This window comes from Hydractinia symbiolongicarpus, chromosome 14, assembly GCF_029227915.1.
Source record: "Hydractinia symbiolongicarpus strain clone_291-10 chromosome 14, HSymV2.1, whole genome shotgun sequence".
Lineage (NCBI taxonomy): Eukaryota > Metazoa > Cnidaria > Hydrozoa > Anthoathecata > Hydractiniidae > Hydractinia > Hydractinia symbiolongicarpus.
In genome coordinates, this window is record NC_079888.1 from 1,556,180 (window position 1) to 1,578,245 (window position 22,066).

A 22,066-nucleotide genomic window follows, 5' to 3' on the forward strand; every position below is an offset into this window, starting at 1 on the left:
GTGGTTTTGCAATTTTTCGAATTTGACACTCAAGAATTGCTTTTTAAATCCCATTAGTTTGTTTCATTATTTTTAAATCAGTAAGTGTAGTAGATTTATTTGCCCTAGAATGAACAGATTTGAATAACGTCAAATATTGAATAACAAAGTTTAAAATAGACTTACAAGTCTTTTTTGTTCGTTAAAAAAAAAGGTTAATGAACTTAATATAATAATGCAGTGTTGTAAGTTTTGAGGCCAAATAATAAGTCCAAGTTGAAAAGGAAGTTAACAAAAAGTTGTTTTCCCTACAGGTAATCTATCTATCTCTTAAACTAGGCTTAAACGCGGAAATATTTGTCACTTGTGTTATTTCGGTTTAATTACCACTTCTGTAACATATGAAACACTACGTAGTAGGTTGTATTGCTACTAGATGATTTATAACGTCAATCAAAATAGACTTACGAGTCTTTGCGTTTTGTTTCACTAAAAAAAAAAGAGTTTATGCACTTAATGTAAAAATACGGTGCTGTAATTAGTAATGTGAAGTACTAAGTCAAAGTTGAAAAAGAAGTTAATGAAAAGTTGATATTTTTAAAGGTACATCCGTTGTCCATAACATGCTCTGCAATTAGGACTCATTAAGTCTGAAGCACACACCCTATCTATCTCTCAAACAAGACTCCAAAAAGGGAAATATCTTTGACTTGTAACTTTAGCTTTAATTACCGCTCCTGTGTACTAATTTAACGACATGTCGAATAAGAAAGAATATCAAAAGCATGATGGTTACTGCGGTATTTTTAATTGTTCTTTATCAAACCTCTTGAATTTTGTCAAAATGTTGCCATAGAGCAGGGGCGGATCCAAACCCCGTCAATTGGGTCAAAGGACGGGGTTTAAAAATAACAAGTATAATTTATCTAATTTTCAAATATTTAGTACTAACCAGTAATATTTGGGGCGTGTAATAATGTATTCATTTGAGCGCTCATCAATATAAAAATTAATAACATTGCCGCCGCTGTTGCTGCCGTGATGGCGGATAGAAAAATATGGACCCGGCCCTGCAGGTTTTTGCCGGAGCAATGAGGTTATTCTTAACTCTTATTGGTCTAGAGTGCCGGGTTTGCAGGAGAAGAACACCGGCAGGATTTGATTGGTCATTACAGAAGTTTTCTTAAGTTGTGATTGGCTAACAATCAATACCCTTCAAAAGCCAAAATGCTCACGCTAGTCTTCATTTTCATATCTTCCTCAACATCATTGCTCAACATGGCGTTTAGTTCAGTGAGAGAAGATGTTTTGAAATTATTTCAAGACGAAGATTTGCAGAAATTGATTGAAATATTTAATATTTGTTCCGAGAAATGGATAAATTCAAATAAAAATGTGTTTTTAAACACAGAACAGCTTTATGCTGTACTTTCTTGTGGAGAAATTGGTGTGAATGAAGATGCTTTGAATTATCTTCCTGCATCAGTTTCTTCCAAGAATTGTGTTGCATTGAGGTAAGATTTTATTTTCTGTAATTTCCATTTCTGATTTTTGCTGACCATTTGTTACCATAGTAATTAAGTGTACATCACTATGTCATCACCATGAACTACTTATGGCTAGCTAGCTAGCTACATGTATTCGTGGTTTTTGTTTTGATTATTACTCTTGGAGAGCTAGCAACCGTATCTATGGTAGATAGATAGATAGATAGATGTGCATATTTTACATGGCTAGCCTCACAAATATCGAGGGATATACCCTGTCTATTATTTCCAGGAGGGGCCATGGCGTAGATGGAGAGTCGAGTATTTAATGCTCATTTTGAGCTATGCAGACCCAATTAGAGCCCGCGCTCTACTAGACAACTCCCGGCAACATCCAACGGCCCACACAGTATGCCATCTTCCCAATTTAACATTCACTGGCCCATGTTGAATCGCCGTCAAGAGGAATCGAACCCCTGTCTCCCGCACAGAGTAGGAGAGCTATAACCACTAATCTACGGCGCCACATAACCACTAATCTACGGCGCCACATAACCACTAATCTACGGCGCCACAAGCTAGCTGGGATGTGTGTGTGTGGAATTAATAATGGTTTTGATTCTTCTCAATATGTTAAAACTTAGTGTCTTTGCTCTGAGAAGTGAATTCTCTTTAATTTCTCTAAGAAATATTTATTTATTTTTCACTGTTTAGGTCCGAATCATCTGGAAATTGCTTGTTTAGCTCCATATCCTTATGTCTGGTAGGTGATAATAGTTTGACGCAACAGTTAAGGCTACTTGCTTGCATTGAACTTTTTGTCAATTCTGAGTATTATAGTTCTCGCCCCAATTTATTTGTTGACAAATATCCATCTTTAAGTCCATCAAATATTTTAGCAATGTCAGTATCTCATGCTGCTGTTGCAGGGACTATGGGGTTACTCAGTTGTCATTTTATCCTGCATTCATTTTTATTCATATCAAACCATTTCATTGCAATATTCATTATCATTTAATTGAAAACTGTCAAGAAATAGTAGAACATAGTTGCAGTTGTCAAGTTATCCTGTATTTTTTACATATGAATATGCCAATGACAGCTAAATTTTTCTCTATTTTTTCCTCATCATTGTATCTTGTTATCTTAATTCTTTACTTCTTTTTTATTTGGCTGTCCATGTCTGGATGACATTTTTTGTTATCCTAGGCATGCTGATGAGCTCTGATATTGAGCGAAACGGCCTATTAACATCTATAAATTATATGAGATAATCTTGTTTCTTTAGTTCATAGGCTTCATATATAACAATAGAAACTCAGCAAGAAAGAGAAGCAACCAAACAACATTGTTGAAAAGATGACACGGTAACGATTTTCGTTTTATGCTGTATGAATGACAAATAGCCTTTTTATTTTCAAAATAATTTACAATTTAGATGCGGGAATGTTGTTTTCAGACAATCTAGGATCCTCCAATGTTTAAAAATTTTCTGGCCCCTCAGGCCCAACCATGGTGGGCCTTTGCGTGTCACTAATATAAGTACATTTTACGACGGGGTACATCAGAAATCCTAGATCCGCCCCTGTAGAGAGTGGTTGAATCGGTCATATTAAAATAAAAGAAGTTGTTTTCTTAACCTTACACACAGGACATCTCTCCCTATCCCAAAGTTAACTTATGAAATTAAACTGTATTAATTCATCCTGCACATTCCACAACAAGCTGGAAAATCAAGGATGGTCAAATTTAAAGCATCTTTTTAAACTGTATCGCTTTGGTCGCAATGTTTTACATAAAGTGTTCCAGTTGGCATCAGCTAAAAATTTTTTCGGTTTCTGTTATTTTTTGTATTTTTATTTTTTGTTTATACTCTCGTGAGTGGAAAATGAAATACATACTCCATAATTTTAACAATATTTTTATTTGAAATTACCGCGATATTAAAATAACACTGGGTTGATAATTTAAATAAGTTTTTTTTCGCTAAAGAACTTTTGGCACATTTAATTTTTCATGTTACGAGAAGTTTTTACACAAATGGAAAAAAAACAGAAAAAAGATTATTTCCAACAAATTCCATGTTATGCTACGGATTTTTAAAAGCTGGGCTTGTGCACTATAAGAAACATTTCAGTCCGCATGTACTGGCGTGTCAGTAATTGTAATTCTTAGGAAAAGTTATAATAAATCTGCAAGAAGAACTAAACTATAAAAACAACTTTTTGATATGCCACTGAATATCTCACTAAATCGCAATTAGATTTGGAAAAGTCGACAGAGTCACGCAGTCAGGAAAGCGAGAGGACATTGACATCGCCCGACCGATAAAATCTGTCTGCTTACGGTTTTGATGTAAAATCACTTGAGTATATTCTATCGTATCTTACAAACAGAGAACAATCCACACGAGTAAATGCGGAGTATAGTATATTTGAATTAATTTTGTCAGGTGTGCCTCAGGGTTCTGTGTTGGGCCCAATTATTTTTAATATATTTATGAATGATTTATTTTATTTTATTGTAAATAGTGACCTACATAATTACGCAGACGACAATACGATATCAGCTTAATCAAACACTATTAAAAATCTCATTAAGACTTTAGAAAGGGAATCCGAAATTGCTCTTTCTTGGTTAAATAATAACAAAATGATAGCAAATCCAAACAAATTTCATTCGATCCTTCTATCAAGAGCCAAAATTGATAACTCGAAGCTTGATATAAACATTGGCGATAGAGTCATACAATCAGAAAGGTCCGTAAAACTTTTAGGAGTAACAATTGATGATAAATTAAATTTCAACTTGCACATTAGTAATCTTTGTCGAAAAGCCTCAGCCCAGCTGAATGCATTATTTAGATTTAAAAATGTACTATCATTGCAAACAAGATCTATTTTAGCACAAAGCTTCGTGTATGCAAATTTTAATTATTGTCCCTTAGTTTGGCATTTCTCTTCTTCGAAATCTCTTTTGAAAATTGAAAAACTCCACAACAGGGCTTTAAGATTTATTCATGATGACCCAAGACCAGTTGATTGCCCCCCAAATAAACATTATATGGAATTACTAAGGCACAGATATTTATGCATAGAAATATTTAAAATTCGGAGAAACATCAGTCCTTCTTTCATGAAAGATATTTTCCTTTTTGAGGAAACTGATAGGCCAGTAAGAAGTCAAAACATGAACAACCTAAAAACCATCAGTGTAAAAACAAGCACCTTTGGTCTAAACAGTTTGCGATGTTTAGCCCCAAAAGTTTGGAATAAACTTCCTTTTCATACGAAGAGTTGCGAAGATCTAGTTAAATTTAAGCAAATGATTAAAAAATGGAATGGCTCTCACTGTTCATGCACAAAGTGTCGGCAATTGATTCCATAACTTGCGTAATCAATACGAAAATGGGAGAGGGGGAAATGTTTATCTTTTATTTATTATTTATTCATTATTTATTATAGTTTTCATCTAAATTGTAAATATATAAAAATATTTGGTCGGTTTTGATTAGTTTTTTGCAAAATATTATTTTTTTTAAAGAACTATTGTATATAATAACCGACGGTAAATCAATCAATCAATCTGTCAGGTGTTGACATCTCTGCGACGTCGTACAGACTGGACTACATAAATGCCTTGGTGAAATGGGCTGCGTACTTGGCTTCTATGTTATATTAACAGGAATGTATGGGTTTCTATAAATAATTACTCGCCATTTTGTTTTGTACATAAACATTTGAAAAACATAGCCTTTATTTTAAATTAAAATGGAACTTAAATCCTAAATCGAACTTGTTCATTTCATTTCGGTCTATGTCCCTTTACGCCGTGTTTCTTTTGAGCAAAATGTTTTGTTCGTAAAAAACCTCACATAAGAGTTGCATGTAAGATGTGACGTAACTTACGTAAGCGGTGCCACATCTCCAAACCAACGCTTTTTAACCATTGTCCGACAAAGCAGTAGCTTACTGTAAGGATACAAATTATTAGGGCAAGAAATTTTTGTGAAACTTTTTTTTGCGGAAATTATTCCACAATATTCTACATAAATTTTAAAAATCATTAATTTGCAAAAAGTTTCTGTAGCAAAATTTTCCATAACTTCCACCGCAAAATTTGGAACTTTCAATGTCGACTCCGATTTGTTACTTTTTTAAAGTTTGTAAATCTGTATGTTTTTTATATTAAATTGCTTACTTTTCGCTCAAATTTAAATGTTTTTCAGGCCAGGTTACTTGAACCCTTGCCTTTTTTGTATAAGAACAATTTTATAACAACAGAAGCTACGATTTTACTGAAAAATAACAACTGCCTCAGGCTCGAATCATTGTTTTTAAAATAAAAACCAATCCGAGCTAGAGTTTTGTAATCTCTTTTCTTGCATGCAACAGTGCGAAATATAATTCACATCGCGACGCTGTCCACAATTGTTGGAGTAACTCTGCTTAATACAAGGTCTCAAACCAAACGTAAAGGCGATATCAAATGTGACAGTGTTCTCATGGAAAGTAATTATTGTGTTAAACCATTAAACTTAGTGTGACAAACAACGATGCAGATATACTTTCCAGTCTTTTAGTTGTCTGATGTTGTAACAATTTAAGGTGCAATATGTTTAAATTGTTACGAGCGTCTCATGAAGAGTCACTGCATTATTTAGTACATTTGGGAAACGAAACGGTCGATGTTATCCTTGGTGATTTTAATGTAAATGCATTGAGTTACGAAAATTGCCTTCATATCTGAATATAACTGAATATAAACAAGTTGTAACAGCTCCACTCAAATGTCAGACTAACTTATTCATCACATTTATATTTACTCATGAGTTCCACGTATAATGTCAAGGCCCCTGGTAAAAATGTGTATTACCATTGTGATCACGATGCAATCAAACTAAAACTACTCAAGAAATAAATTAGTCAAAAACTTCGAAAGAGCAGTTGTCACACAGTAAAGTTTTAAGCAATCATTTGAATCTTTATCCTGTGCTTATTTTAGCACTTTATATTTGACATCATTGTATCCTGTAGCAGTGGCACTATGTATGCAATTACGAAATAATTGATATCAGAGTCTTATATATATAACAAAAAATCAATGAATTATTCGAACACACATATATTTCCTCCTTTAGTGCAGAGATCTAGAACATAAAAAAATAGTACATATGTCATAACAAACCAGAGGTTGTAAAATTTTATGTCACGCATTCGGTTACTCACGCATTCGGTTACTTAGACGTATATTTAAAGAATAATACTTCTTCCTGCAACCGCTCAACTATATGTTGTTGTTGCTGTTGTTCTTGTTGACGCTGCTATTGGTGTCGGCGTCTTTCCGCACCTTGATTTAGCTGGCGGCGCCGACGCATTTCAGCAGCCTCAACTTCTTCTTCATTTAGCTAAATAATAATATAAAAAGCTGACATGACCAAACACCTGCCGAAATACACAAAAGAAATCGCTGATCCAGAAAAAATAATAAGATCGCATGATTGTTAGTAACAATTAAAAAAAAAAATATTTAAGTTTTATGACCTCCATTAAACCAAGTTTTACACAATTGATTTGGTGACCAACCTTCGGGAACTTAAATAGCTTTGTCCAAGGAAGTCGCGGTTAAAAAAAGACCGACGTCACCAACTCGTTTCCCAGTTATTTGATCTAAAACTTTACTAGTCGAGGCAGAAGAAAAATGGCAAAGAGATTTCGATTACGTGAGCAAGGTGCGGTAATGCCAAATATCTTTACCCGTTGTCGGTATCGTGTGGAGCGTAATTAAAATAATATATGGAATCGCGCGGTTTTGATTAGCGGTTGAAAGGATAAGTTTTTTGAAAATAAGATGACGTCAGAAAATTCACAGCAATGCACAAAACGATTTTGAAAAACCTTTGTTTGGGAGTTGCCGATAATGTTTGGTTAAGGTTATATTGAAAATGAACGTAACCCTTCTGCCTGCCATAGAAACACAGAAACACTCAACGTGTTTGTTTAAGGGAAAAGACCTGTGAAAAAATTCAGTTAGGCAAAAAAGAAATCCTTTATTTGTTTTATGACGTCGTCAGCCGAGTTCGACCAATGTACAAAATATCTTTTAGAACTTTTTTTTTACCTGTTTTCCCTATTTTGAACCAAAAATAATTGTACAGAGTGATGTGCTTTTTTGACGACGTCATTAACTTGTCTGTTTTAAAACGAGCGGTTTGAACCAGCTTTTAAAAGTAAGTCCCAGGTAATCCCTGGATACGCAAGAAATGGCGTCAATTATTTTCACCCGTTTTCAAGTTACTTAGCCATAAACTTGCAAATGACTTCACCAACTTAATATAATTTTCTTTGACGTCAGTATACTTTTAATGTCAAAGTTTGATAAATTACAGAACAATTTTATCGGCGATGCACTGGGTTAAAGAAAATTATAAAAATATTTAGTCGATAAGTCTAATTTTTTAGCTTTTGGATTTTACCAAGTGGTTGCTAATAACCCTGCGCAAGATGACGTCGGTTATTTGACCTCAAACCTTTTAGTGCAATACAATGGCTTGACAACCGAAAAACAAATTTGACGATTTTCTTAAAGATTGAGTACATGATTTTGTATATCAACACGTAATTGTTAACATGGAAAAAAATTTAAATGGCATCAAAATATTGTAACGCATTGAGAACAATAAAAAGCATATGCTGTAAACGTACATTGAATTACAGAATACATCTCAATGAAAAATTTGGACTTAAAATTAAAAGAAGCGAGAAGATAATGTTGTAATCTTTATGTTATTTTTTAAATTTTTAAAAGGTTTTTAAAAAAAGAAAAAACGTTTCCAACTCATATAACTGTAACTATATTGCATTATCCACAACACGTGTTTAACATTTCTGTAACATTGTCACAAAACGTGTTTTTTGCGCTGAGTAAAAAGCTGTAAATGAATATCTTCAACATTAACGATTGCAATTCGGATGCGCTATGACATCACATTCTCTGTGTTTTGTATTAAACTGCATATATGGCAAAATAGGTCGAGAAAAAAATTAGCAAAAAAAGAAATTTACGTACATTATTCTTTTTGCATGCTTTGCAGCACGGCTTGCGCCCGCAACAAACAGGCTTGGTTTCGCACTATAATAAACAGAAATAGTAAGCTTTTTAGTACCATTGAAAGGTAAAGTTATACGGATACTTCATACCACTAGAAAAGCATTAATTTAACATCTTCAAAATTGTATAATTGAGCGTAAAATATGGAATTTTTTTGTTTTTGTTCTGTTTGCTGTTCAGTATTTAAACTACAATATTGCTCATTGTATTTTAGAGAATGGAAAATTTTTGACCACTTTTTGGCTTGCAAAACAGCATCTTCTAAAATAAATTATTGCTTGTGGATATTTTTAATGAGACTTTTATTCGTATAGGATTTTACCAGTATTGTAGCTACTTGCTTGAATTGATACTGTATTAAGGCACTCTACAATTGTACTAACTGTGCTATATTGTACCCCTTTTACTCTCAGAGCTACACAAGCCACAAACCATGTATACAATGACACATAGGTTAATTAAAGAATAACTTACGGAAAACGAGAACTTAAAAAAAAAAAGAAAAAATTATATTTGGGGGTTAATTTCTTTCATAGAGTCCTTTTGACTATTCGAAAAAATTAAAAGTTGTTTTTGAAAACATCTTCAAGCATTCCCACGGTACACATTAAACAGTGAACAAAAGAACAATAAGGATGCAATGTTCATTGGATATTACCGAAAGATTCAACTTGACAACTTTGATTTTTCAATATCAGGCTTTTAATACGTTTTAAGACACTGATTAAAGTTTTGCTCCTATTTTCATTCTACTTAAAAAAAAAAGATAAACAGTACTTACTTGTCGACGCTGGATTTGGAGGCCAGAAACACCATTGTGCTCTGTGGCCTCCAAATCCCCCATACTATTAACCTCAGCGTATAACTAAAAAAATAAAAGACAAATTTCTTGGATTATACATTGCGTCATATTTCTCTAAAATTGCTTGGATTTGGATATAATTGACAAGTTTTAACAAATTGATTTTATAAACTTACTTATACATTCGAATACATTAGTTTTCACGAACAGTGATTTACGTCATAAAAATTTATGAACAATTGGACTCCTAAATTCACGGTTCCATTTTTTGACCATGTGTGATGACTCCATTACAAAAACACAGCTTATGTTGTTAATCCGTCATAGAAAAAAAATCAGATAACATCTTTCTATTTGCTAAATAAATTTCTGCGAAAGTTCAAAACCTACTCGTGAAACGGGAGTTAACGCTTCAAATACACAGATAAACCGTGTTGCACATCCATATAGCCATAACACCCTGGTCAAAATATTTTATTGAAGCTTTAGTTTAATAAAAACACAGGAAAAACGACCCGTGATTTCCCCGTCTATATGTATCAATCAGTCAGCAATTTTATTTTGCAGAAAAGTCTCAAAAAACTTGTTGTTTGTTACACGTCCTATAGCGCATTGTTGCATAATTAATTACATGTGTGGTTAATCGAGACTGTTGTCTCATTAAATCAATAATTTGAGGAAGTCGGGATACAATTTAAATTAAATTGTTCATGAAACTAATTAGAACGAGAAGCTTTTCGTCATAACTTTGAAACTGTTTTTTTTTATGAATTAAACAAAGAGCAGCATTTTGCGCTGCTGCGATTAAATTTGAATGAATTCAGCTTTGTGAGGGAGCTTTAACCCTATTCGTGCTGGGCATTTCAGGGGCTCCTTAATGCTGGGGGGGGGCTGATTCAATCCCCCTGTGTACAATTGTTGTCCGTTGGGCTTGAAACTTACAAGTGTTATGGAGGTATTATTAGACAATTTGTTGAAAAAAAAATTGGTGACGTCAGCAATTTTGGTGATGACGTCATCAAATATCGGTGACATATAGAAAAAGCCACTAAATTTGAATTTTGTTAATTGTTGTATAATTGCGATGAATTTAGTAACAATAAAAATTGAAACAAAAAATAATATAACAATATTAACTAAGAAGTCACAAAGCTAAATAACAAAATTTGAAGGTGTAACTATAAACACATCAGAAGTTATTAAAGAAGTTTAAAAGGGGGGGGATAATTTAATAGATAATTTAACGTATTGAACATTGTTATTTAATTTTTCATATTTTTATCTCTTTAATAATGGTTATTTATCTGTCGATCAAAACTGGGTTATGGCAAACCAGGTAAGAAACCTCACCAATAGAAGTAACACAACTTTTTTTAACGTGATTTTTCCGCGGCTCTCGGTAAAAATATGTTGTACCAATCGGATTGTTAAGATATTTAACGTTTGTGAATGTAAAATGTCATAATCTACGAAATAAAATTTTATAGCATAGTAATTTTTAAAGTTTAACGGTGGACGATGTCAATTTTATAATCATTGATTTTGCAGAAAATTATTTTTGTAATTAGGTAAAGAACAACAAATCAGCTTACTGTCAAACAAATTCGCTATTTTTTCATAAAGACAGTCAAAAAGTTGGATAGAGAGGAGAAAGATTATTTAAACTTGTATTAGAGGAGAGTAATTTTAGCAAGGTTCGGCTTTTTACAGATATATTTAGTGCTGATTTGAGCGTAAAAAGATGCACACAAATTGCGCGTGTTGCGACCCGTCAAAACAAAAAATTTTTAGGACAAAGAAACGCATTTTGTGTAAATCCCAAAATTTACAATTCTTTCCTTGTTATGCAAAAGATAATACCCGCGGAAAAAATGGAAATTGCATCTGTTTTCACAAACTAAAAAGTCAACCAGGAATTTCATTTTGACATAAATTGTGTTCGTATATATAATTTTATATTAAATGCAAATACAGGCTTCGCCCTGTTAGAAAAGTAACTGAGGAAAAAATATAAGGACTTAAGTGGATTGATGTTGAATTTGAAAAGCTAGATTTTAGATAACATCGTAACTAGACCGTAACTAGACAAGTTACGATGTTATCTAAAATCTTAAAACTATTTTGTTTAAAATTTCAATATATAACGTGTTAAAATAGAGTTTGTTACATGTTTTCGGATTTTGACAACTTCAATAAATTGGATGGATGCTGAAAGTGACCATATTTTTATCAAAAGCAGATTCGGCAAAATGTTGGTAAAAAAATAAGTTGGCGGGGGGTAGAATAGCGTTTAAGAATTTCATCGAATGGGAAAAGCATGAATGTGATGACTGAAGATTGGACAACTGCAGATGTAGCTATTTGCTTTTGAAGCCTACAAGATAAGTAAGGTTTTATTTAAGATTTCGATAATGTCGAAAAACCTGGTTGGTGTGCGCGGGAAGGGGTGATTTATTTCCATCGCACTTTTACAAGAGGGTTAAGAAAAATTGTCGTTGAAATGAAAAGGCAAATTTTGCGGATTAGATAGCAAGTTGCAACCAAGCACATTTTAGCAACAGAAATGCTTAACAACAACGTGAACCTCATCAATTATACTCACGGCATAACAAAAAAGTAATGCATTGCCTTAAATATTATTCGCAACCAAGAACTGCCACAAGCACCTCGACGCAAAAATCAGTACTCGCATACGCAATACTCTAGGTGACATACAAGAACAGGGACAAGTCTTTACTTTGCATGTCAGTTGAAATGCCTAAAGCACTTGCGTAAGGCGTTGCATTGTAGATGTGTTTTATTACGCGTTGCTGTATGTAACAGAATCTACGAACAATCAAAGAAAAAGCGTTGTAAAATTTTAACGAACAAGGGAAGGCTTTATATTTTAAATACTTACAACATTGTTAGCCATGTCGTTCTTCTCTAAAATGAAAAACGGTAAATAAATAAGTTTGATAATCAAATCAAAAGTCAAATGAACAGTTGATTTTTCTAAAAACTTATATTCTTACGTTTCTTGTTGAATGTTGTTATCCACTAAGCACTCTTTCCAAACGCTCAAGATTTAAGAAAAAGTCATAATTATTCCCCACGGAGCCACTGAAACGTAAAGATTGTCTATGTTTTATGTTTTAATGATAAAAGTGGCGATGTGTTTACATGTATAAGAGTCCCTGATGATCTATTTAGAAGACGTATTTTTATGAAAGAATTCTTTTGTGATTTCTGGCAAAATATATGTTTCGGCGAACATAGAGAATAAGAACACTGATCATACAATGGGATAAAAAAGTATAATGCTATTTTTTAAATATTATCTGGAAGGCATAACGCACATTACAAACTAACTGTGTTGTTTTCACGCTTGGTCAAGTGGTTAAATAATTTAACAGAAAGAAAATTGCAAAAAATGAAAATAATGCAATGCACATTCTTCTAAATTTTTTCTTAAATAAGTGCTTATATATCTCGTTTCTACGGATGATTCGAGAGAAGACGGAAAAAATACCCACGTATCACAGAACATCGTAAGTCATCGTTAATTCATACAGCGTTTTCGAATTTGAGAATCGAATATATTTCAAACGATCGTAACATAACAGATGTAAACATTGATTTAAGTTTAGGTTTTAGGTTTAGGTTTTCTATAACGACATCAACACTGAGTCCCACAGTCTGTAGTGTTAAAAACAGTAACCACGGAATAATTAATTTTTACAGTTTATATAAATTCGTCTCTAGAGGATACACACGCTGTTTTTATAAGAATAGTGTGTTTTAGTTTCAACTTCGATGTTCTTAACTTTTTTCACAAATACTATCCTCATTATTCTCAATATGTTTTTAGCATGACTATGGCCTGAAAATGTATAATGCCTTACTAAAATAAAGCATGCTAAAGTTACTACAGGTGGCTAATGGCAATTCTATTACATGTAACGGCCCATTGCTTAGACACAAAAAAGTTCAGTTCGTTTAATATAATATAAGTTAAATATAATAAAAGTAAACTTCTATTCAATTTTGTGCGTCATACAAATGTTCATATTTAAAACAAACTATCAAGGTTAGACTAAGTGCTTAAAGAAAATATTTTCCGGCTCAAGACACAACAACAAACTTAACATTTAAGGAAAAATTTAGCTCTTAAAAAAACGGCTAAAAAACGTTATACACCCAAATTCAATTATCTAACAAATAATTTAGACAACACATCTGCTTATCTTTCGCTTTCTCAGTAGGTCACAAGCTAGCAAGGCTGAATAAAAGTCCAATCAATTTTTTACTTTGATTGCTAAATTTCGCTTCATCCGAAAGAGAACAAATTGAAAAAATGTGCTTTTGATGAACGCCTACGGAGATATGAAGGTTTAAAACTTTTGCTGACGTCAGCAATGGCCCGTCAAAACACAACCTAAAAATATTTTTTGAAAATTTGTATACCTGTTCATTGCATAGATCTTGAAACGCTGATCAAGAAAATTTATAGAATCATGTACTTTTGACAAACGGCTGAAGAGCTATTAGGGTGTGAATGCTTTTTGATGATGTCATCAACCCGTCCATTCCGAAACGGATTTGGGGACCCAGGTTTGGGAAAATTACCCACATTGGTCCTAGGTGGTCCCTAGTTATCCACGCGGTGAAAAATCATTGACGTCTCCACCTCGTTTTGGCCTCAAAGTTTTGAGTGCACTTAAATAACTTCATTAACTTAATATAGGATATTGACGTTAAAGTAGTGTTATTGACATCGCGCCGTAATGTCAGAAAATTTAACATATTAGACATGCATTTTTCGGCAACATCAAAGGAAAATAAGCACATCCACTTTGCCTGTCACAGAGACACGAAACTGGCGTATTATTATATAGACTAGTCGATAAGGCCCGTGGAAAAATCCACTTAGGCAAAAGGCCATTGAAAAAATAGGGTGCTTTAGATGTTTTGCTGACGTCATTAGTGCATATACAAAAAAAAAATGTTCTTAAAATCTGACACAAAATGTCAAATGTCAAATCTTACACAAAATAAAAAAAGAACAGCTTGCAAGGTGCAAAATCTAGTTTATAAAAAGTTACAACAACGACACTCACAACATCGACACTCACAACACAAATACTCACAAAACCAACAGTACGAACACCGACAGTCACAACACGGATAATAGCAATGTCAGAAATAACGCATCTCAAATATGTACATCTTATAAGTGATTATGTTGAATACAAAAATATGAAAAAGCCATAGCTTGGAAAACATCAAATTTAAATCTACCAAAATCAGTCATTTCAGTTGCATACCATCCTCTCCCACAAAAATTTATACAGAATGTAAAAATCAACCCGTTAAGAACACATTTTATTTTTATTTTTAAAGGGGAATTAAGCCCAAATTTTTTTTCTTCGGAAATATCTTTTACAAACCCTACTTATTTTGATGGTATATAAAAAAAATTGAAATTCTTCGAATTTACATCCCTTTTCTAGCATAAAAGTTGACAACAGTAATCGCCATGTTTAAATCATAAAGAATCTGCGATGGAGATCTATGACGTATTTTTACGCTCATTTCAATTTTTTGATCTTCTTTACACAATGTGAACAAACGTAACGGCGTATTTGTTGATGTTATCTTTCTTCCAAAAACGATGCCTACTTGTAAAGCTTATGGCTGTAGAAATAGTACTGGGAAAGGAGAGGTGAAGAAGTCTTTTTTTATGATTCCTCGACCGAACAGTAACGAAGAAAAGTTGCGTTGTTTGAGATGGATAAACAACATGGGTCGTGCCGATGTGAACATCAATACGTTGAAATTTGGTAAAGACGCTGTGTTATGCGAAGATCATTTTCACCCAGATTGTTTAAAAAAAGAAATAACATTGCCGGAATATTTTACGAAAAGAAAAAAGAAAGAGTTAGTACCGGGGGCAGTGCCAACAAAATTTTCGCACAAAACATACGATGAAATAAACATGGACGGCACAAAACATTTACAGCAACGAAAATTATCTGTTAGACGAAGTGAAGAATTAGCACCTTCTGAAGTTGGTCACTTTTTTCTAACATATAATTACATCAGTTTTCTTTCTATTTTTTATCTAGACTACCTCTGGAGTGTTTTCAAATGATATTGTTTAGGTCCTGTTTACACTGAGTTGTATTTAATTTTGTGTTTTACAGCTTATCGGCCATCTGCTAACGGAAAACGAAGTTTCTCAAAACGAAACTGTGAATGTTCAAACAAATCCAACTTTGGTTGAAGAAGAAACCATCATGATCATAAATGTGAAGGATGTAAGTCACGCTGTAACTGATTTTGATTTGTTGCAACTTTTTTTTCGGTAAAACTTAGTTATTTTATCTTTCAAGATTATTGAACCAACCCATAAGAACGTTGGAGTTCAATGTGAAATATCACTAAGCGACTTAAACAGAAGCTGTCAAACTGATCGGTTAGAATCATGTGACTTTGAAGCGCAAGCTCCCGAGTATTATTCCATTTCTGCTAATTACGTTGCTGTGGTAAACGATCACGCATATTCCAAAGAAAAAACTGTTTGCTTCACTCCTTCTAAAAGAAAGCACGTTTGTGAGGACGTCTCACTCTCTCCTATAAACTCGTCATTACAATCCTTACCAACTGACGATGAAAAAGACTCTGATTACATCGCTGAAAGTGCAGAAGAGTCAATCAATATTAGTGATGCTCATGAAACCGAACGAAGCATTTTAAAAGAAAAGAAATTTGTTGTTTTCGAAAGCATGCTAGATGAAATATTTAACTTACTGCCCTGTCGTTCTTGTGATGGAACCGCAACCAGTATCGAAAAGCATGAGCAGGGAACGTGTGTACTATACAAAGGGTATTGCATCAATGAGCATGTGGTTTTTGACTGGAAAAGTCAACCCATGCTTGGAAAAATGCCAGCATTTAATTTGTTGCTATCCTCTGCAATATTTTGTTCAGGTAAAAAAAATCTTCTTTCGCATGCTGCATGATGATATGCAAATTTACAGCAGGCTATGCCATGTTTTCAAACGGGTTGAAAGCAACCTCATCTCTCGGACATGTTGACTTTTTGTTATTTTCGCTGCTCATTCAGCACGCTGCAGTCTGGATCACCTAAAATCATATATTACCATTTTAGGAAACACATATGAAAGGGTGAAGAAAGTTGCGAATTTTTCTGGTTTAAATTTTGTCAATCAGCGAACATACTATGATGTTCAGCGATCACTGATAATCCCAACTGTAAACGACCATTTCGTGAAAAATATTGCCAGTGCAAGAGAGGATAGTCGGGGAGAGAATGAAGCATGTCTTGGCGATGGCAGATTTGACTCACCTGGTAAATCTGCCAAGTATTGCACATATAGTTTACAATCGTCAGCGTCTAACAAAATTGTTGCGACAACCACAATCCAAACAACAACCGGTAAAGGTTCGGCGCCCTTGGAGTTACAAGGCTTCAAAAATTGCCTTGAGCAGTTAAGTTCCGATAACTATCCTGTAGGAAGAGTTGCCACGGATCGAAACAGGCAAATCGCTAAATGGATACGTGAAAACAGGTTAGATATCATGCATCGGTATGATCCATGGCATTTTGCTAAGAACATGAAGGCCAAACTTAGACCATTAGTAAAACGAAAAGATAGGCGAATATTACAGGATTGGATCAAACCAACAGGAAATCATCTTTTCTGGTGTGCCGAAAACTGCCAAGGTGACCCAGAGCTGCTGGTGCAAATGTGGAAGTCGATACTTCAACATGTTACGAATAAACATAATTTCGCGAAGCAATATCCCAAGTATCCCAGGTGCCGACACGAAGCCTATTCTAGTGCTGAGGCACGAAAGAAGAAGTGGATTGAGAAACATTTGCCAGCGTATAATGCATTGGAAGAAATCGTCCTTGATAAAAAAAACTTGAAGGATATGGAACTTCTTTGCGAACCATACCACACAGGGGGCGTGGAAGTTTTTCACTCACTGATAACAGCGTACGCACCAAAACGGCAACATTTCGAGTTGAATGTGATGAACGCCCGAGTGAAGTTGGCTATCTTGGACCATAACAATAACGTTGGTCGAAAGCAGGCTGTTGTAAAATGCGCGCGTAAAGGGAGTCAGAAGGTCGGTGAAAAAAAGTGGAAGTTTGTCTCAAGCAAATTGAATAAAGAGTGGGTCGCGAAACCTGTGAAAGAACCCAAGTCTTTCAGTTTTGTTGATGCGATAATGAATGACATAATTGAAAGAAAGGAGAGTGGGGTAAAGGTAAAGATCTCTGGTAAAGAAGTTGTAAACAAGCTTAGTCGACCACGTAACATTGCCCACACGGCCAGACCTGACACTTCGAAAATTTTGTTGTTATTGTTTGTTTAAAAATGTTAAAGTCCCGTTATATGTCAACAAATTCTTTGAATCCAGTATATTTTCCATCTGAATCAGGAAATTCTTCCCTTATTTTCCGCACAACACAAGCTAGAATCACCACGCGACATCCTTTTCCAAGCCTTTCATAATAATGTACCCAGGCCGTGTACTGTCGGTAACTGGTGTACCTCATTTCCCTACAACGGAATCAAAGTTTATGTTATAGTGTAAACCAGGAAAAAATATTCGAAAAAAATTATTTATTCATCAAAACTTCTTTGAAACAAATTGTTATTTAAGGCACATGGGCTCTCCTCCTTTTTTATTAGATATTCAAGGAATGACATTATTTTTAATTTAATTAAATAATCTGCGATGGTGTGTATATTCATAGCGCATGGACCTGTAAGATTATAAAGTGAAAAGTGAGAAGATAAGAACGTTTTATTTGTGTGTGACAATGAGAAATATGGTCTGTGAAAATATTTACGAGAAACATATTTTTTAAGGACTTACTTATTAGTATATGTGGAGAGTTCGTTATATTTTTTCTGATATCGTCGATGTCGTATGCTGGCTGTCTCTAACACTGTGCGGTTTAAACATAAAATTTCAAAATCCTTGTGCATCGTGATGCACTTGTTATCATTCAACTTGTCGTTCAATAAATTGAAAAATTCTTGGCAACACTTGCATTCCACAAGAGTGAAGCAATTATAAATTACGCAACATGTACAAGTACACCAATGCAAATTTTCAAGTCTGCTTGAATTCAATTCGTCTTCTTCTTCGCTATCACTAGATTTATAAGTCACTTTTTCAAGTTCTGCTTTGGAGTATTCAGGCTCATTCATGTAACATCCTGTTACTGACGTTTCGCTAGAGTCACTTGAATATTCTACTTCTGAAATAGGAGAGTCAGAGCAGGAGCTTGAATTTTCCATATCTCGCTACTTTCGCTCAGCGCAAGCTTATGCTTCTTCAGCGTAATATACGTCACGATATAACAGTCTCCAGAATCAGCCGTGGCCTCAGAAAATTTAAATGGCGCTTACCGTTCGCTCATAGAAGGGGTAACTTTTATATTAACATAAATCCAAATAATATTTATTTTTCAAAATTTTGACCAGAATTTGGGAAACGAACATAATGTTAACCGAAATAATGCTATTTAAGTTTGAGGCTTAATTCCCCTTTAACAAAGATCATTATGTGTAGAGCTTGAAACACTAATCAAAAAAATGTATAGAATCATGTACAACACTTACAATAATAATAAAGTCAGAAATAACACATCTCAAATATTTACTTCGTTGAAAACTTTTAATATTTTAATCAGAAGTGTCAAAAAACATCAAATTTCTATCTGGAAAATCATCTCTTCGATTACATACTACCCTGTTCCCCCAAAATCTAGACAAATTGTAAAAATTAGCAGGTTAAGAACACAAAATTTTTTTTCTTAGTATGATGATCTGTAGTGACCTTTACCAACCATTTTAAATGTGAATGTTAAAAAAGAATAAGGAGTAAATTTGAATCAACAAAGATATTATTTTTGGAAAAGAGTGTGTATATACGGTCCGTCCTCACTAAAGTTAACACAAAATGTAAAACAGATCGGGTTTTGAGGAGCACATCCAAATCAACAAAAAATCAGTTCATTTAGCATCTCTATAATAATAGCCGTCGTCTGTCTGTCTGTTCAAAAGAGTTACCGATATTCCTTTGATCTTTCCGCAAATTTTTAAAAAACAGGGGGTTGTTTAATGGAAAACTTTATAATTAATTGAACTAAACTCAAGAAATTAATTTATTACCTTAATTAATTTAATTACTTTGAGTTATGAACCTTGATGAAAAAAATAAATTAAGAGATAAAAATGAATGAATTACTTTAATACGCCATTTTTAATAATAGTTACCCCCGTGACCTCAATCGCCGTTTATCGCATGTTTTAACCCTCACCGGATAAATATTTACATAAATAATCCGGTTCCTCCCTGCACTTGTGCCTCGATTTAATTACCCAATCAACAGTCTTGATTATATGTATAAGCCAATCAATAAGCATTGCATTTTCCGCGGCAATTGTTACACTTTTACTGCCCGGATAAGAAAATAGAAAATACGATGTAGCAACAAAATTATGGCAAGATAAGACAAGAAATTTTCCTGATTAATTCTTTGGAAAGTATCTCATTAATTATTTGCCGTTTTTACCCTTCCTGATTTCTACTTTTCAAATTAATTTCTATTTTTACTTGTGAGAATACAATTAGCTAGCTAGCTAGCTACATCTTTGGTGTTTGCTTAATTTTAGTTTGTTGTTTCTTAGCTGCGTCAATTTTTATTCTTTAGCTAGCTACGTACCTATAGCTGTGGGCTACATATAGCTAGCTTAAGAATAAACACTGGTGTAGCTGCTAAAAAAAAACACCATATAAAATGGATTTTCCTCAGCCAAATGAACTTTTCTTATTGGAACATAATTATGCATTACCCCGCTTGGAAAATGTTGAAGATGTTGAGCATGCTGAAAGGCAAAGACAACATCATCTTGAAATTGTACGACGAAGGAGGGCCAATATATCTTTGCAACAGGCCCAACAGCGTAGAGCAGCAGATGCTCTACGCCAAAATGCAAGACGAGCAGTAGAAAATGTTGCAGATGCAAATGCACGACAGCATGCTGATGCAAAACGTCATCGTGCGAATAGAGAAAATGAATTACCTCAGCAAGCTGCAGTAAGACGCAGGGCAGATGTTTTGCGTCATCGAGTAGCTAGGGCTCCACGTTTACTAAATTTAGCTAGGATTAACAATGTTTTACCTCCTACACATTCTGCAGGTGAGTTTAATATAGTATGTCAGCATTGTGGAGCTATTAAATTTAATAATGAAAATCATTTTAAGTGTTGTCACAATGGCAAAGTGGCCCTGCGTGCCATAGCAACGACTCTGCGCAAGCTAAACAGTTTCGTAAGTATATCAGAGTATACAATAATGCCTTTAGTTTTGCTTCTTTGTCAGCAAACATTCGACCACCGCCAGGTCGTGGACCACCCTGTTTTAGAATATATGTGGTCAATTATTTCACAGGTATGGTGCTTTATTACCTGCTCAGAATAAACTACCTAATTTTAGCCAATTGTATATTGTAGAAGCTGCAGCTGCCTTAAACATGCGTATTGAGAATCCAACACATGCTCATTGTAATCGCGAAACAACGCAGATAATTCAAGATGTTCTTAACTGGGATTCTCCATATGCTGCAGCTTATAGCAATATGGCTGAAGTGGAACGTGAAGAAACAGCCAGAGCAGCTGCGGAAAACAGACAGCCTTCTGTTGTAAGTATGGTAATGCGAGAGGGTAATGATCGCAGAAGGTATAATGCCCCTTGCATCAGGAAGTTGCTGCCATCTTTGTTGGTAATGATGGTGCACCTCCTGCTGCAAGAGATATTGTTGTTTATCCACGCAATCAACCTTTGCGACAAATCCCTTATACATCATGCAATATTGATCCTATGGTGTATCCCATTTTATTTCCACGTGGTGAGCCGGGTTGGGACCCAAACATGGCCCATGTCAGGAAGCATGCAACTAGAGTTAGAAATAGGCTAACCCAGTTGGAATATTATATTTACCGCATTGCTATTAGGAGAGAATTCTCTGCCCTTCATCTAGCAGGTAAATTGTTTCAGCAATTTTTAGTAGATGCATATGTTAAAGTTGAAGGTCAACGGCTGGCATTTATTCGCCTAAATCAAAACCAGCTTCGAGCAGAGTCCTACCAAGGACTTCTGGATTACATCCAAAATGCTGCAGATCAACGTAACTTACAAGCAGGTAATGTTGTTGTCTTGCCTTCCACCTTTTCCGGCTCACCCCGCAACATGCATCAGTTGTATCTTGATGCAATGGCATTGGTTTCACAAAAAGGTAAGCCAGATTTGTTCTTGACTTTTACATGCAATCCAAAATGGCCAGAAATTGTTACTAATTTGTTACCTGGTCAATCTGCTTCTGATAGACCAGATTTGGTTGCAAGGGTCTTTAAATCAAAAATACTTGCTTTGAAAAAAGACTTAAAAGACAGTGTATTAGGTGTTCTGTGTGCACATGTAGATGTTATTGAATTTCAGAAGAGAGGTTTACCGCATGTTCATATGCTTTTACATCTACACAATGAGTTTAAATTACAAAATGCTGATGATATTGATTCCGGATCAAAACCAAGATGCCGAACTGTATGATATAATAAAGTCATGTATAATCCATGGGCCATGTGGCTACCTTAATAA

General features: G+C 34.3%; 4 protein-coding genes across 4 annotated transcripts; 3 read left to right on the forward strand and 1 right to left on the reverse strand.

Annotated features, from left to right (window-relative positions):
- The first annotated feature begins 742 nt into the window (after positions 1 to 742).
- Positions 743 to 3,437, forward strand: LOC130625572 (uncharacterized). The gene is made up of 2 exons (XM_057440678.1): positions 743 to 1,493; positions 2,181 to 3,437. Exons 1-2 carry the CDS (start codon positions 1,207 to 1,209, stop codon positions 2,482 to 2,484), a joined length of 591 nt encoding a protein of 196 aa, XP_057296661.1. The 5' UTR covers positions 743 to 1,206; the 3' UTR covers positions 2,485 to 3,437.
- A 12,102-nt stretch (positions 3,438 to 15,539) lies between these two features.
- Positions 15,540 to 17,961, forward strand: LOC130626005 (uncharacterized). Its single transcript, XM_057441124.1, has 3 exons — positions 15,540 to 15,677; positions 15,753 to 16,350; positions 16,532 to 17,961. Exons 1-3 carry the CDS (start codon positions 15,657 to 15,659, stop codon positions 17,764 to 17,766), a joined length of 1,854 nt encoding a protein of 617 aa, XP_057297107.1. The 5' UTR covers positions 15,540 to 15,656; the 3' UTR covers positions 17,767 to 17,961.
- LOC130626006 (P2X purinoceptor 7-like) lies at positions 17,783 to 18,701 on the reverse strand. The gene is made up of 2 exons (XM_057441125.1): positions 18,274 to 18,701; positions 17,783 to 17,954 (listed from the first exon to the last, which is right to left on the reverse strand). Exons 1-2 carry the CDS (start codon positions 18,699 to 18,701, stop codon positions 17,783 to 17,785), a joined length of 600 nt encoding a protein of 199 aa, XP_057297108.1.
- A 1,505-nt stretch (positions 18,702 to 20,206) lies between these two features.
- On the forward strand, positions 20,207 to 22,018 carry LOC130626007 (uncharacterized). The gene is made up of 4 exons (XM_057441126.1): positions 20,207 to 20,609; positions 20,675 to 20,860; positions 20,923 to 21,110; positions 21,170 to 22,018. Exons 1-4 carry the CDS (start codon positions 20,207 to 20,209, stop codon positions 22,016 to 22,018), a joined length of 1,626 nt encoding a protein of 541 aa, XP_057297109.1.
- The last annotated feature ends 48 nt before the right edge of the window (positions 22,019 to 22,066 follow it).

Excerpts from the sequence above, each read along its gene's own strand:
- LOC130625572 (XM_057440678.1), top strand. The coding sequence starts at position 1,207 with ATGCTCACGCTAGTCTTCATTTTCATATCTTCCTCAACATCATTGCTC. Across the intron at positions 1,494-2,180 it reads AAGAATTGTGTTGCATTGAG|GTCCGAATCATCTGGAAATT; the intron begins GTAAGATTTTAT and ends TTCACTGTTTAG.
- LOC130626005 (XM_057441124.1), top strand. The coding sequence starts at position 15,657 with ATGATCATAAATGTGAAGGAT. Across the intron at positions 15,678-15,752 it reads TGATCATAAATGTGAAGGAT|ATTATTGAACCAACCCATAA; the intron begins GTAAGTCACGCT and ends TTATCTTTCAAG. Across the intron at positions 16,351-16,531 it reads CTCTGCAATATTTTGTTCAG|GAAACACATATGAAAGGGTG; the intron begins GTAAAAAAAATC and ends TTACCATTTTAG.
- LOC130626006 (XM_057441125.1), bottom strand. The coding sequence starts at position 18,701 with ATGGAAAATTCAAGCTCCTGCTCTGACTCTCCTATTTCAGAAGTAGAA. Across the intron at positions 17,955-18,273 it reads CTCTCCACATATACTAATAA|GGAAATGAGGTACACCAGTT; the intron begins GTAAGTCCTTAA and ends ATTCCGTTGTAG.
- LOC130626007 (XM_057441126.1), top strand. The coding sequence starts at position 20,207 with ATGGATTTTCCTCAGCCAAATGAACTTTTCTTATTGGAACATAATTAT. Across the intron at positions 20,610-20,674 it reads ACCTCCTACACATTCTGCAG|TGTTGTCACAATGGCAAAGT; the intron begins GTGAGTTTAATA and ends AATCATTTTAAG. Across the intron at positions 20,861-20,922 it reads TGTGGTCAATTATTTCACAG|AAGCTGCAGCTGCCTTAAAC; the intron begins GTATGGTGCTTT and ends TGTATATTGTAG.